At 35.7% G+C, this 14,813-nt stretch overlaps 4 protein-coding genes across 4 annotated transcripts; 1 reads left to right on the forward strand and 3 right to left on the reverse strand.

Annotated features, from left to right (window-relative positions):
- Positions 1–1,763: 1,763 nt before the first annotated feature.
- MONOS_10142 (uncharacterized protein) lies at positions 1,764–5,156 on the reverse strand (the record flags this gene model as incomplete). Its single annotated transcript, XM_067862560.1, has 1 exon — positions 1,764–5,156. One exon carries the CDS (start codon positions 5,154–5,156, stop codon positions 1,764–1,766), a length of 3,393 nt encoding a protein of 1,130 aa, XP_067734261.1.
- Positions 5,157–5,424: 268 nt separating this feature from the next.
- On the forward strand, positions 5,425–5,952 carry MONOS_10143 (uncharacterized protein; the record flags this gene model as incomplete). Its single annotated transcript, XM_067862561.1, has 1 exon — positions 5,425–5,952. The coding sequence occupies one exon, from the start codon at positions 5,425–5,427 to the stop codon at positions 5,950–5,952; it is 528 nt and encodes a 175-aa protein (XP_067734262.1).
- Positions 5,953–8,515: 2,563 nt separating this feature from the next.
- Positions 8,516–8,770, reverse strand: MONOS_10144 (uncharacterized protein; the record flags this gene model as incomplete). Its single annotated transcript, XM_067862562.1, has 1 exon — positions 8,516–8,770. One exon carries the CDS (start codon positions 8,768–8,770, stop codon positions 8,516–8,518), a length of 255 nt encoding a protein of 84 aa, XP_067734263.1.
- Positions 8,771–10,598: 1,828 nt separating this feature from the next.
- MONOS_10145 (uncharacterized protein) lies at positions 10,599–14,794 on the reverse strand (the record flags this gene model as incomplete). Its single annotated transcript, XM_067862563.1, has 2 exons — positions 10,599–10,683; positions 10,857–14,794. The coding sequence occupies 2 exons, from the start codon at positions 14,792–14,794 to the stop codon at positions 10,599–10,601; spliced, it is 4,023 nt and encodes a 1,340-aa protein (XP_067734264.1).
- Positions 14,795–14,813: the final 19 nt, after the last annotated feature.

Below are 14,813 nucleotides of genomic sequence, written 5' to 3' on the forward strand. Positions count from 1 at the left end.
TTAAAAATATCAAAATAAAGCATTTGATGTGTTTGAGAAGATTTTGCAATTATCCTTTGTTGATTTATAGATTAACTTTTTTATTTTATTTTTGAATTTATTTTTTCATTTTAATTTCCAGAAATACACCAAAAATAATTCAAATTCGAAAAAGAATAATTCAATTTCGTAATTAATAATTCGAATTCGAAAATTAATAATTCGAATTCGGAATTAATAATTCGAATTCGAAAAAAAATAATTCGATTTCGGAATTAATAATTCGAATTCGAAAAAAAATAATTCGATTTCGGAATTAATAATTCAAAATCGAAAAAAAATAATTCGAATTCGGAATTAATAATTCAATTTCGTAATTTATTAATTCGATTTCGAAAAAGAATATTTCAATTTCGAAACGTAAATTTTTTTGATTTGTGGAATGAATAACTTGTGTTTAAGGTTTTAAATTCTTTAATTTTTTATCTCATCAGCAAATTTTGTTTATCAATATTTGAAAAATGATGCATTTTCATAAAAATATTTTCTTTCATTTTGAATGAAGATTTATTGATTGAAGTTAATTTGAAAAGGAAATAAATACATTTTCATGTTTAAAACCGATATTATCCAAAATTTTGCCAATGAAACAATCACATTATTGTGAAGAAATAATTCAATAATCGTGATAAAATTTTTTTTTAATTTTTATTTGGTCATTCTATAGAATGAATTTTTATTAAATAATTATTATTTAAGTGATGATTTTCGAAAATGAAAAAAAAATTTTTTTAAATAAATTTATTGATTGTTACAATAAAAAAAACAGTTTTCTATGAGTAATAAAATTTGATTTGTTTAAAAATAACTTGAACTTTTCTGAAATCCATTCTCGAGAAAAATTAAAAATTTCAGTTTTTAATGAATTTCGAAATTGAAATATTCATTTTCGAAATTGAAATATTCTTTTTCGAAATCGAATTAATAAATTACGAAATTGAATTATTAATTCCGAATTCGAATTATTTTTTTTCGAATTCGAATTATTAATTCCGAATTCGAATTATTAATTTTCGAAATTGAATTATTTTTTTTCGAATTAGAATTATTTTTGGTGTAATATTAGCATTCATCAAACTGACATTATAAAAGAAAGCGTTCGTTTGTTCGTTTCAACGAATAGAATTACGAAAAAATAAGCTATAAATAACAAATAAAAAATTTCGTTTAATCGCAAAAAAAAGGTGAATTATACGATAAATTAATTATTAATTGCAAAGTTATTTCAAAAACCTAAACAGTATATGACAAACAAATATAAAATACAATAATGAACATTGAAGAACTCACTGTAATTATTGAAAAAATAATTTCTAAGACTTAATAATTACAGTAACGCGAGCATTAAAAAAAACTGAAAATTACAAAAAAAAAAAAAAAAAAAAAAAAAAAAAAAAAAAAAAAAAAAAAAAAAAAAATTGATTTTTTGAAAGATAATCAAGAAATGTTCGCTTGTCTCTGTTGTAATATCTACAACAAATAAAGATATTAAACAAATATGAATCAAAAAAAAAATGTGTAATTTATTTAATAAATCGGTTTTTGGATCATCCATAAATAAAAATAAAAGCAAAAGAAGCTAAAGTCTTTCTCAAAATATTATTAATCTTTAACCAAGCAAATTCTCTATTCACTTCTCATTACACATTTCATTCATATGTAATAAATGAAGCATTTTCCAATAAAACAAACGCAAAAACGCACAAATCTCATTCTGGCAACGATCATTCCTCGTAGCATGGAGTTATAACATCGTACGGAATGGTCACAGACAGATTGTACAACACCTCTTCGTCTTCTTCAGAGCTTTTATCAGAAAATCTTGATCTGAATTTGTTCTTATGCTTTTTCTTTGCATATGATGATATAAAGCGATTCTGCGCAGAGAAAATAACAGTGTCGCTTGCGAATGAATGCGATGAGTTCCCATATGATTGGCTCGAGATGCTCAAATAACTCGAATTGGTGGAAACAGAATTGTCGCAGCCAGTGTAATTGTCCTTAAAAGTGCTGTAAGACTTGTGATCGTTCTCCTTGTTGTACATCTCTTCAGTGGCATAGGCTGTTTTCAGGGCATTCTTCTTTGACCAGCGCCGAAGGAAAATGTACAACAGCACAATTAGCCCGATAAACGCAACAGCCGAACAGGAAGCGGCAATCGCCAGGATTTGGTTTGGAGTGATCTTTGGCTTATTATTTGGCGTTGGGTTAGAACTGCTGACTGGAACATTCGCTGTTGAAAACGTAACAATCGAAGAATCGTTCAGGCTTACAAGCACAACAGATGCAGATATGACATCATTGATGGCTGATGGAACCAGCCAGCTGCTTGGAACAGATGCTACTGATTGATTTTCGTTTATGTAAGAGCGGAAATTCAAAGGATTGCAGAGCTGTCCGTTCTTGGATGACATCATTACATAGCGGATGTTGCATGGAATAAGATTTTGCCCATAAAAAATAAGTGTAATGTTGTTTTCTTCTTCAGCATCAATGCTCTGCAAAGAGGGTGATGAAGTGAAAGTTGATAATACTTGAGCAAAGAAGTGCTTTGCGTATCGAAGAGCTGAAGTGATTGAATGAAATGAAGAATGTTGAAATGCTGTTGAAGATAATGAAGAGGAAGATTCTTGTGTTTGCCTCGCCGATGAACTGAATGCACTTGAGTCAATAAAAGGCTTCACCGACTCCAGAGCAGGAATAAAATTTGTCTGAATTTCATTCGAGAGCGCACCGCCAAGTTGGCATCCATCATTAAAGATCCAAGCTGATTTCTGTTGTGCAACAACATCGATGCCATCAACTGTGAGAGCGGATACCTTTAGCAAGCCTCGATCCTTTGTCTCGTCCGCTGCATTTGGTAATTCTCCGTCCCGATTTCGGAAGCAAGCAATATTATGTTGCACAGATGGATACATTCTTGCTATTTCTGGTAATGTATTGCGAGAAAACGAAACATCTGTTCCCTCCAACACGCCACCTGCAATAGCAACTGGCCCAATTTGCACATTTGAGTATGAAAAATATCTGATTGAAGTCTGACACTGCCGCAAATAAACAGATGAGAAAGACCAGTCGCACGCAACTTGAGGCTCATCAAAAAAATATGCTTGGAAAATATTTGTGTTTTGTTGTTTATATTCAGTGATTTCATTAAAACTGCAGGAATTAATGTTCACAATTGAACGCTCTGCGAAGACAAGCGCACCAGCCTGCTTCGGGGATTCGCAATGAGTAATGTTTGTTAATTCCAACGTAAGTGTTGGAGAATCCACATCCCATTCTGGAATATTTGCCAAAAGTGGAGAACCTGCTTTAAGAGCTTTGCATAATTCCACACGGCTACCCTTCAGCGCAACCTCGAATGAATGAGGAAGAACAGACGATAGAACATACGGCCGCAAAGAGATTATGGAACTGCCTGTGAGTTGGATCTGAGTAAATGTTGTGTTTGTAAAAATTGTACTCATGTGAGATTGCCCAGGCTGAAACTCGTTCACAGGGCTAGTGTTAATTACAAATAAATTTGCAGCACTTGCAATGTTGTATATGAAGCTGTCATTAATCATGATTGATGCATCGTTAATAACTGCCAGCGGAACATCAAATGCAAGCTTTCCTATTCTATTTTGGGTAAAGTTACAAGTATTTATGGAAAGCGTTCCAGACATAACGCTCAAAAGCATGTTAGAATTCTTCATTGCAGAAAAATGGATGAATTGTAATGAAGTGAACGTGGTTTTGCCATACGTAGTAAGCCAAAAAGAATCTATACCCTCTGATTTTTTGACGCTTATCTGTTGCATTGTGCCATCTTCTGACTCAATGGATATGCCATCAACAGTCATCGGATCTTCAATCAAAACATTGTTGTGCAAAATAATATTAATCATGCTGTATTCAGGAGCATACGTGTATCGAGAATTTCCCCGTGAAACAGCAAATGAGAAAGTATAGCAAGGCAAATTAGCGTGCCCACATTTTATTGAATCCTCTCCATTTGAACTCACATGAAGTTCATCGAGTTGAACTGGAACAAGCTGTGAATACAAATTTATGAGCTTATCTGGGTCTTGAGTTGATTGTGCAATAATAGAGTTATCCGCTTTTATGTGGGAATTTAATGTATCAACAAATATATTACTACTCATAGAAAACATGCTGTTCGAAACTAGCATAAATATGTCACATCCAACATCAGCATCATTTTCATTGAATATTAGTTGTGATAATGTTAATAATAATTTCGAAGGATACAAAGGCTTAAATTGAACATACATCCATCCGCCTTTTCCTTTTCCATCGGTAGAAAGAATTTCATTGTCAATGGTATTGTGTCCGTCGGCCAATAAAAGTGAAGCTTGGTTCTTTCCCTTGTTTGACAGGTGAGATGTGGAAACTAATGCTTTGCATCGTTCAACGTGGCAAGAATTAAAGCAAACTTGATATGTTTCATGGCCAATAAGTTTAATAGCCCCACCAAATTCCGATTTCCCAGACACGCAGTTTGAAAAATTAGTGTTGGAAATATAGATGTTTTCAAAATAATTAATAGCCATGACTGAAGCTTCTGAAATCTGATTCGCTCTTTCCGCATTTGCTTTCTCGCATCCTGTAATGTCTTCGAAAAGGCAGTTTATGCAATAAAAACTGCATTTGAGGTTCGGATTCAGATCGTTTTCAGTTACGTAAATAAGAGACTCCGTAGCAGAGAAATGTGAAACCTTTATTGAGTTGAGAGTAGCCCTTCCGCATTGCAAAATGAGAAGTGGTGTTGTCGTATGAACCTGTTCGTTTGCATGCGCTTTTTGTTGTATCATCTGTTTTGGCATTTGAGAAGTGAAAGACGAATCTTCAATTACGAGTGTGTTTCCCTCAAGATTGAATTGAGATCCTGACACAGCAAGGTTAAACAAAGTCACTCCTGAAGGAGGATGCACAAAATTCAACCCCCGAAACCGAAGGCGTGCGTCTGAGATCTTCATAGAAGAATCTTCCTTTTGATCCCTAAAAATAATTGAATGCCTTTCTTCTTCTCTGACACTGATATAATCCAAAATGGAATCTTGAAACGCATTCTGCCACTGGCGGTCTTCAAGCTTCGCTTCTACATCCATATTACATCCATAAACGGTAATATTTCTCGCTTTAATAGTTATAGGGTTTGTTCCTGCATCAACATCCGATGTAATTATGAGTTTTGGCATTATTGCGCAATGATTTTCAAGCGTATTAAAAAAATGCTTGCACGCTGATTTTTGTGATACTCCGCATGTTTGACTGTCTTCGCTCGTGCCAAGGTTGTTAATATATATTAATTGCATCTCTGCTGGCAGCCATTCGTCGTGTGTCACCCTATTTTCCGAATTAGAAATATCTGCTCGAATGCCTTTTGATAAAGAATATGAATTGGAAGTTGGCTTTGATGAAATCAATTCTTGTGCGAAAATCGATAAATCGCTTGCGCATCCACGAGATAAATCTTCATTTGAATGGAAAAAACAATACATGACGCTTGGAACATGCCAATCTTTAACAAGGGCATACAAAAGAAATGCTCCAGATGTATTTGAAGAGCATTCACAAACTGTGTTTTCATTCATTAACAGCATTTCCGGCTTGACATATTTTATTTCTGTGGCTGCTGATCCAAATTTTGTATTGCAGCCACTCCAAGAATTTTGTAAAAAAATTACACTTGGTGGTCGAATAGCAGTGGGTAAATGCGATGTGTCAGATAAAGCAAATGATATTGAAGATCCACTTGTACATTCGCACTTTTTAACAGTGCAGCGCTCCATTTTGCACTCGGGCTTCGCGGAAGAAAAATATGCTGCGCTGCCAATTGTTGATGACGTGCAGTTGGAGAATATTGTCTCCAGTAAAGAAACTGATGCGCAATTCATCAAATAAACAGCACCTCCTCCTTTATCTGCATGGCAGTTTATAAAACTACATTTCAAAAAGTAAAAGCCAACATGCGTTGGTTCTGTTTGTGTGCTTGGACGTGAGAAAGACAAAGCACCTCCTGTGTCTTCAGTCAATTCATCTTTGAACTCGACTTCATGGTAAAAAATATTAACTATTGAAGAACTCAAAGACTGTTGGCAAGCAGACTCTGAAATATTGCATGCTTTCGCATTGCGTCTCTCGCATGATTGTATGGTGCAATTTTCTGTTTGAACAGAAGATTGCTGATTTTCAAATGAATTAACAATGCAGCCGTCATATATATTGTTTGTCATTAAGAAATTGCAGGAAGAAATTGTTGATCTTCCAAAGCATTTCGAACATTCGCAAGAAAAACTATTGCGTAAATGAGTAATATTTGAAAAAATAGATTGTTGCAAGGAAACTGCGAAACCAGAGGAAGATGATATCAACGGAGATGATGCCAACAACATAGATGAAAAAACAGTTGATATGACTGCTGCAGTTTCATAAATAAATGGACATTCATTCTCGTTTTTGCATTTGATTAATGTGTTTATGTAATGTCTGTTGTCAATTGAATTTATCGATAAATTGTAAATATCAATGTGGCTTGATTCAGATAAAAGAAAATTGCTGGAATAAGAAGCATCAAATCTGCAAAATGAAACTAAAACTGAAGAGCAAGAAGAAATGAAGAACTCATTATTTTCATTCAAAGGAGATAACCCCAACTTCAAGATTTTTAATGATGAATTGAAAGAATTGAACAAAGATAAGATCGAAGAATGATGAAATGAATCTTCTCGATAAATTGGTAGTAATTCCTCGATGTTTCTCATTAAATTTTCTTCATTTGTTACATAGTTATGTGGCAATATGAATTGTTGATTAATTTTTTGTTGATATTTGGAAATTGAGGTTAAAAATTTTGTTTTTCGTTCTGTAAGTTTTCTATTTTTGTCTGAAAAACAAATTATAATGTATGCGAATAATGAAATAACAACAAATGTGTTATTGCACTTCGCCTTCATACTTTTTTCGATGGAATGGTTATTATAAAGGGAAATGATCGATAGATTTAATAAAATTCAAATCACTTCAAACTTTCACACTTTTAATAAGAAAAAAATAAAGTACTGAAATGATATTATTAAATATATTTGAAATTCAAAAATATTAGCAACAAAAAGATTTTGAAAATGTTTTATTATCATATCTTTGAAAATTTTTCAGCATTTTCAAACATTGAAAGTGCGAGAAACCATTGGAACTTAACTTGAAACTCAAAAAAAATTGCACTTATAAAAAAAAGAAAAAATTTTTTTATTAACGAGTACAGAGAGCTCACATTCACTTTCTTGCGATAATTTTTTTATAAATGTTAGTTTTTTTATCATAAGAATTTGAACATCATATCCTTTCAAAATTGTAAGCTCATTCATAAAGTCATTGACAATACTAATTCAAAAATAAAATCGATAGGAAAAAACTGTTTTTGCAAATTTCGTATGATTGTGAACAAAATTATGTAAGCTGAATATGGATTATTATTTTGAATAATTTTGGGTGTATCAAAAATCTGAGCGCTTTGATAATGAAAGAAAACAAATGTATTCCTCAATTTCCTTCGTCATCAAACTCGCAAATCAATGAACACATCTTCAGGGTGATTAGAATTGACCAAGCAAAAAAACCAATTATAATCGAAAAATATACAAAGAAAATAATTATTCAAAGAAGGAAATCCACCAAAAAACAATGGAATTATAAAATATCTCAGGATAGCAACCAATATTGCACCATCATCAAATTATGCTTTGAAAATAATGCAACGCTAACTCATGCCCTTGTGAAACGAAAACAAAAACAAGAAATCAAATACGTCAATAACATATGCTGATTATTAATCAATCTCAAAGCAAAGTTGCTGAGCATTCTTTTCTCTTCCCCAAGCTTCATGGTGCAAATGTTTAAATTGAATGCATGCATAAAGCAGAATGCCTCATGAACTCATTTGAAAAACGTTGTTGTATAAATATATATATATAAATATAAAAAGAAGAAGAACGAGAGGAAGATGTAATGTGTCGGAAGCATTAAACAGAAAATAAAGATTGTGACACTCAAACGTCAACGCAATGTATATGCCTATTCAAAAAAAGACTATTTATCACACGCATTCCAATCTCTATTGAAGCACTTTTCAAACAAACAAAAATAAATGTGAAATTCTCAACAAATCAAACACACAAAAAATATTTTATAACACTCAAAAATCACTAAAATCTGAAAAAGCTTTAAATAAACAAAAAACAAAATGCAATGTGAAAGCAAAAGCAATCAATGAAAATATTTCTTTCATTTTCATATCTTTCAAATTCATTCTTTCTTCATTTCAGTGCATTTTCATTCACCACATTTTCTTCACCATCCATCCTCTGTAATTTGCACAATCTGAAAAAAAGCACTTTTCCAATGCTTCACCATTCTCGCACCTTTTTCTCTTTGTTTTGTTCATTTCCCCTTTCGTCTCACTTTTTTCTCAATTGTATTCCCCTTTCTTCCCTTTCTTGCCTTCCTTCTCATCCATCTCATCCCTTTCACCCCCCTCTTCTCTTCGTGTTTCCACAAGCTCTACTGCATCTGACATCGTCATCACCAATGCATCCTTCGGGAAGTGTGAAATAAGCTCCCGCTTCACTTCCACGAGCTTCATCCTCCCTGAAGCCTCTTGCTCAACGCACCCATTTACAATATTCCAAATTGAAGACTCCTCTGCAGCCAGCATATTCGGCATCTCAAACATCCCTATCTTCTGCCCTGCCACCTCTGCTGGATACTCTCCAAACGGGATCTGAAGAGTCAAGCATTCCCACAGCATCATCCCAATAGAGAATGCCACCGACTCCTTTGTTGCACCCATCTTCATGTTTATCTGCAGCTCAGGTGCTTTCCACCTCAGACACTCTTTTCTGAAGTCATCCTCATCCTCAAAGGCTGATGAGGGCAGAGAGTCATCATCATCATCACCACCACTGTCAGATGTCACAACTGTTGATGAAGAAATTGATGAGGAATCTGAATCATCATCCGACAAGAAGTCAGAATGCATCACAATGCAGATCACCATATGCTCAGAGAACAGAACAATGTGAGGACTCAGACTGGACAATGACTGAAGCTTGTTTTCCATTTCATCAAATGAATGAAGGGCGAGATTAGCCACCCAGAACAAGATTTGGGCAGCTGTCTGCTCCCTCTCTTTCAATGAGCCAATCGCCATCTCCTTTTTCTCGTTCCTTCCATGCAACAACATGAACAAAGAATCCCTCAAATCCACAATCAGTTTCTCGTGTGGAGATGAACATGCCATTGCATCCACTAGATTTGACATCGACGAGGTGGTCGGACACATACTCTCTGGTCGGATAAAAGTTGTATCTGTATCTGTGGTAGAAGTGGATGAGATGGATGGTGATGGAGTTCTCTTTCTTGTCTCTTCATCTTCTTCAACCTTCTCTAATGCCCAATCAGGAATTCTATCTGAATCCCTTCCCAATATATATTCAGTTGATCCACTTTCACTCAGCAAATGCTCTGATGACTCAGAGTGTCCCAAACTTTTCTCATATACTCTTTTCTTTATCCTCTCTTCATTACTCTTCTCAGCCTCTCTTTCAGCTCTCTTCCACTGCTCCTCTGGTGACATCTCCATCGTCACCATCTCAATCAGTTTTGGATCTTTTCTGATGTTATCATTCACAATCTCTTCCAATTCTTCTGTTCTTCTCTCCGACTTTCTCCATCGAACTGCCAGAATGATAGATACAACAAGAACAATCAAAAACAATAAAACAAATACAACAGCTATAATCAACGCCCATGATGATTTTTCTTCTTTTCCGCTTTCAACAATTTTTTCATCTCCTTTTGGTGGAGAAATACTTATATTCTTCAGAACGAATGAATTTGTTGACGAAGGAGATTCTTCATTCCCAAATAAAATATGCACACTCACCTCGATTTCATCTCCACAATTGCTAATGAGATCTATTCCCACACTTCCTTCTGCTTCTCCTTCTGATAAAAATCCATTTGCGTCGAAATCGTGTTTTTCAATCTCTTTCTCTTCTCCTTTCCTCTTCACAACTGAGAATGACAGATTGCATGGAACAAGAAGTATCCCTTTGAATGTCAGCTTCATTCTGTCTGTCTCTTCTTTTGCTTCCACACTCTCCAGAACAGGAATGAAGAATGATGAATCCCTTTCTGAAACAATTCCTTCAAAACTGCACCCATCATTCAACATCCACAATGACGAATTATCCTTCACTCCATCTCCTCCTTTCAAACTCATCACATTCAATGTTCCAGAATCAGAACAGATGATGTTTCTTCTCAATGATAGATATCCTTCAATTGATGGATTATTGCTCTCAAATAACCCCATCTCAATTATCACATTTCCTCCATTCATTGTTATTCCCCCTTCAGGAGAATTCGAGATTGTTGTGTCTTTCATCAAAACAGAACTCTTCACAACATCAACAAGAGATCCTGACCATATGCATATCTCTTCTTCTTCTTTATTCAGATGAAGTTCATTTCTTTCATTTGAACTTCCATCAAAAATGCAATTGTCCATTATCACATCTAAACAATTCTCCAATTTCATCAATTTCCCTTTTGTAGTCTTTGAACTGACTCCGCCTATTGTGCAATTTGTTAATTGAATCGTCTTTTTCATTGAAAAGCATGATATCAAAGATTCTCCATCCCCTTCAACTGTGATATTTTCAGAATGAAACTTTTCCATATTCAATTGCTCACATTCATTAATCTCAATCAGAGATGTTTTTATTGTTGAATTGAATATCTCAAACAAATAAATCACTGATGGAAGAGAAGATGATAGATACAATGCAGATTCATGAAGAATAAGATTTGATATTGTGCATCCATCAAGTTGTAATTCTCCTTTTTTCATGAATATAATGTGGAATGGGATGTTTGCAAATTCAACATTACCTTCTTCATTAGATTGTTTTGAAATGAATGAGCAATTCATTATTTCAAGAATTCCTCCCTCTGGTGATATCAGTGATTCGTGAAAAGAGATGAAATTCGAATCGAACACAAAGTTCACCCTCAACAATGAGACTGCTCCTGTTGTTGTTATCAAAGCATCTCTTGTTTTTCCAATGCTTGATTTCACTTCAACTTTGCACAAGCCTCTGCTCTTCGAACTCAAACTCATCTCTTTCAGATCCAATTCGCCTCTAATTTCACTCTCCTCAACAATGAACATCAGACTTATGAAATCTGAAGTCAGATGCATCAGCCCATAATCAATCGAATCACATGGAAGAGTGTTTGTTCCACATTGCTTTTCATTTGATCCATTCACGCTGCTCACAATGATCGTGTCACTCTGATGGATCGTTATAAATACCATCAGATTTGTATCGTCCTTATATTCACACTCATCTCTTCCATATATCGCATTAATTCGTGAATAATGATTCTCTCGAAGATCAAACTGAAATTGCCTTTCATCGATCTGAGATGTGATGTTGAAACATTCAATGAAAATGTCATTCCCCACTTTTGCTGTGTTCGCACTGAATTTCATCCCCACAAATGTGAAATTCAAATCACCTGTTTCCTTTGTTGCCAAATACACTCCTCCTCCTCTTCCTGTGCTATTGTTGCAGCTGCAATGACTGATTGTCGATTCAATCATCTTCATTGATCCAGAAGCGCCCAACGTGAAAAAGATCGCCCCTCCTTTTTCACTTGTTTCTGCTTTGTCTTCTGTGATGTTGCTCTCATTGATAACCAAACAAATCCTTTTCTCACTCTTTGATTCCAAAATGTTCGCTCCATTGTCACTTCTCTTCACTCCTGAAAATGATGAATTATCAATATTGAGATTCATTTCCTCGACTCCTTCATTTATCTTTGTTGTTGGTTCAGTTCCTTTGATCAGAAGAAGACATCCTCCACTTTCATTCAACGATTTCACACGAACATTCATCAAATGACAAGTAATTCCAGCATCGCGGATGATAAAAATGCTGCTTCCAACATTGCATGATTCCATCGACAAATCATTCACTTCCACACGGCCTCCAATCGCATCCACAAACACACAATCAAATCCATTGTTCACTCTTGCTGCTGAATGGAATGAACATCCAGATATCACCAAATCTCCATAAATATTTGAAATAATTGTTTTGGCTGAGTTGTCAAATCCAGATGTTAATTGCAGTTGGATATTTGTCAATTCAAGATGATCATCATTTCCCATGAAATATTCCAGTTGACTTCCAACTGCCTTTTCAAAATTCAATATCGCTTTCACATTCTCTTCTCCCATCTTTACACCCTTTTTGATCTGATAATTGGAAATGTTGAATGAATCTCGAATAATTGTTGATCCTTCAATTTGAATAGTTTTCTTTCCAATCTCCTTTTTCATGTTTTCCATTCCTTTCCACATTGTTTGACATGGCTCTTCCTCACTTCCACAGCGTGCAACATCAAATCCTTCTGATGAGATAAATATTTCAATTGAGCTGTATGGAATCAAAAACATGAACAAATCCTTTTCTTGATGATTATTATCACTTCCAACAAACAGAGTCTTATCATCCTTCATTGATGAGTAATTGATGTGGAATGAATCATTTGTTACAGAACGATTCAAATCCTTTCCCAAAATGAACAGATTCTTTCCAATTGCTGCATTGTTGTTCTCAAAAGTGATACCAACATCAAAAACAAATGGGTTTTCATTCAAACAATTTTGGCAATCCAAATGCAAAAATCCTCCTTTTCCATTGTCCGATGAAAGTGAGCAAGATGACACATTTGTTGACTTGATCACCAATTTTTCATTCTCTTGCAAAGTCACTTTCGCAACACCACCTTCATCGCTTCCAGTGTTCACAATATTTGAAAAGTTGCTGTTTTCGAGCAATACAGAAGAACCCATCACCAATGGTGATTTGAAAAATGAACAATCTGCCAAACTGCATCCTTTCAATGTGCAACGTCCAGTTGTTGTTGTTATCAATGTATATTGAACAGTTTTCAATGATTTGATATCGAATAAACAGTTTTCGAGTTTAAGAACCCCACTCGATGAGATCAATGAATCCATATTTGGATCAAATTGATTTGGAATCTGCAACATCAAAGATAACAAGCTGAGTGACTGAATTGATGAAATAACAGATGATGATTCAGAATCCCCATTGATTTTTTCATAAAATTGAACAGTCTTATATTGTTCTTCATCTCCCTTATTCACACATCCTTCAATTACAAGTGCATCTGTGAGGTAATAAATATCTTCCATTGTTCCTTCATCTTTCACTTTCACTGTCCTTTCTCCTTCTGTCTCACTTCTGTCAACGTGATTAATTCCACTTTTCATCGATTGACATGGGAATATTTCACTTCCACAACCCAATGTGTCATGCCCATCTGTAGACACAGATACCTCCACCCATTTCAGAGAAACAAGAAACACTCGAAGATCCATTTCTCCACATTTCTCATCTTCTCCAACAAATGCATTCCCATCGTCCCTGTAATCTGAGCAATCAAATGCAAACCGCTCAATATTCATAGTGTTCACCAGATTCCCACTCTTCACAAACATGTTCTTCCCAACTGTTGCCCTGCATCCAGAAAACGATATCGATGAAAGCTGAAATCCTCCTTCATTCAAACTGCAATCCAAATATATCCCTCCTCCTCTTCCACCAGCTCCGGCATCCTCATTCACACAGCACCCGGTAAAGGTGGTGCTACTCACTGAAAACGTATTATCAGAGACGGATGAGGCGAATGAGATGCACCCGCCATCTGTGGAAGTTTGTTGGCTCAACTGTTCTGAGTTGATGTTGGTGAAGGTGCAGTTGGTGAGGGAGATGGAGAGGGCAGGGGAGGTGGCAGAGGAGAGGACACAGCTGGTGGGAGTGGCAGTGGAGGTGATGTCGGTGATGTTGGAGGAGTTGAGGGTGAGTGGAGTGGTGAGGGAGGTAAGGTGGAAGATGCTTTGGCTGCTGAGGATGAGACTGGTGATTGCTGTGTTGTTGAGGGCGAGGGAGCCAGCAGTGAGGAAGAAGAGGGGGGTTGTGATTGATGATGAAGATGAGGTTGTTCCAGCGATGGTGGTTGTGTTGAGGTTGAGGGAAGGGGAGTTATTGGAGAGGTGGAAGAGGATGGGGGTGATGGCATTTGAGGAGTTATGGGCGATGGTGAGGGCAGAGACTGTGAGGGAGCCCTGAGTTTGTGCGAAGAGGGAAGAAGAGGAAGATGGATCGGGAGATGAAGAGGAGGAGGAAGATGAAGAAGAAGTTGACTGTGGAATGTCACTGGAGGAGATAGTTGTTGTGGATATTCCATTTCCAGTGATCTTTGTATTTGGAGCACGGAATGTGAGAGTCTTTGTTGGAGTGAAAGTGGAGATGAGGAGAGTGAGGGAGGCATCACTGAAGGGAGCAATGCATCCGAGAGCATACTCCACAGTTGCACATGGATTTTGTTGTGTTTTTCCACAGGCATCGATATCAGTTCCATTGTTGGCAACAATTTTTTTCTGGTTGATGATTGGAAGCCAGCCATTGAACTCATCGTTTTCAGCTGTATTGTTATTCCAGACTCTTTGTGTTGTGGTTGTTGAGCCACATTGCTGGAAAGGAGTTTGGGTAATATCACTTCCACTAAAGAACACATCATTTCCTCTGCCATTTGCAGCAGTGTTGCTATCAAAGAAACAGAAAGTGATGAATTTGACTTCATTCATCCAGGAATAAGTTGAATAG

This window comes from Monocercomonoides exilis (assembly GCF_001643675.1).
Source record: "Monocercomonoides exilis strain PA203 chromosome Unknown scaffold5-2102611, whole genome shotgun sequence".
In the NCBI taxonomy this organism is placed as follows: Eukaryota; Preaxostyla; order Oxymonadida; family Polymastigidae; genus Monocercomonoides; species Monocercomonoides exilis.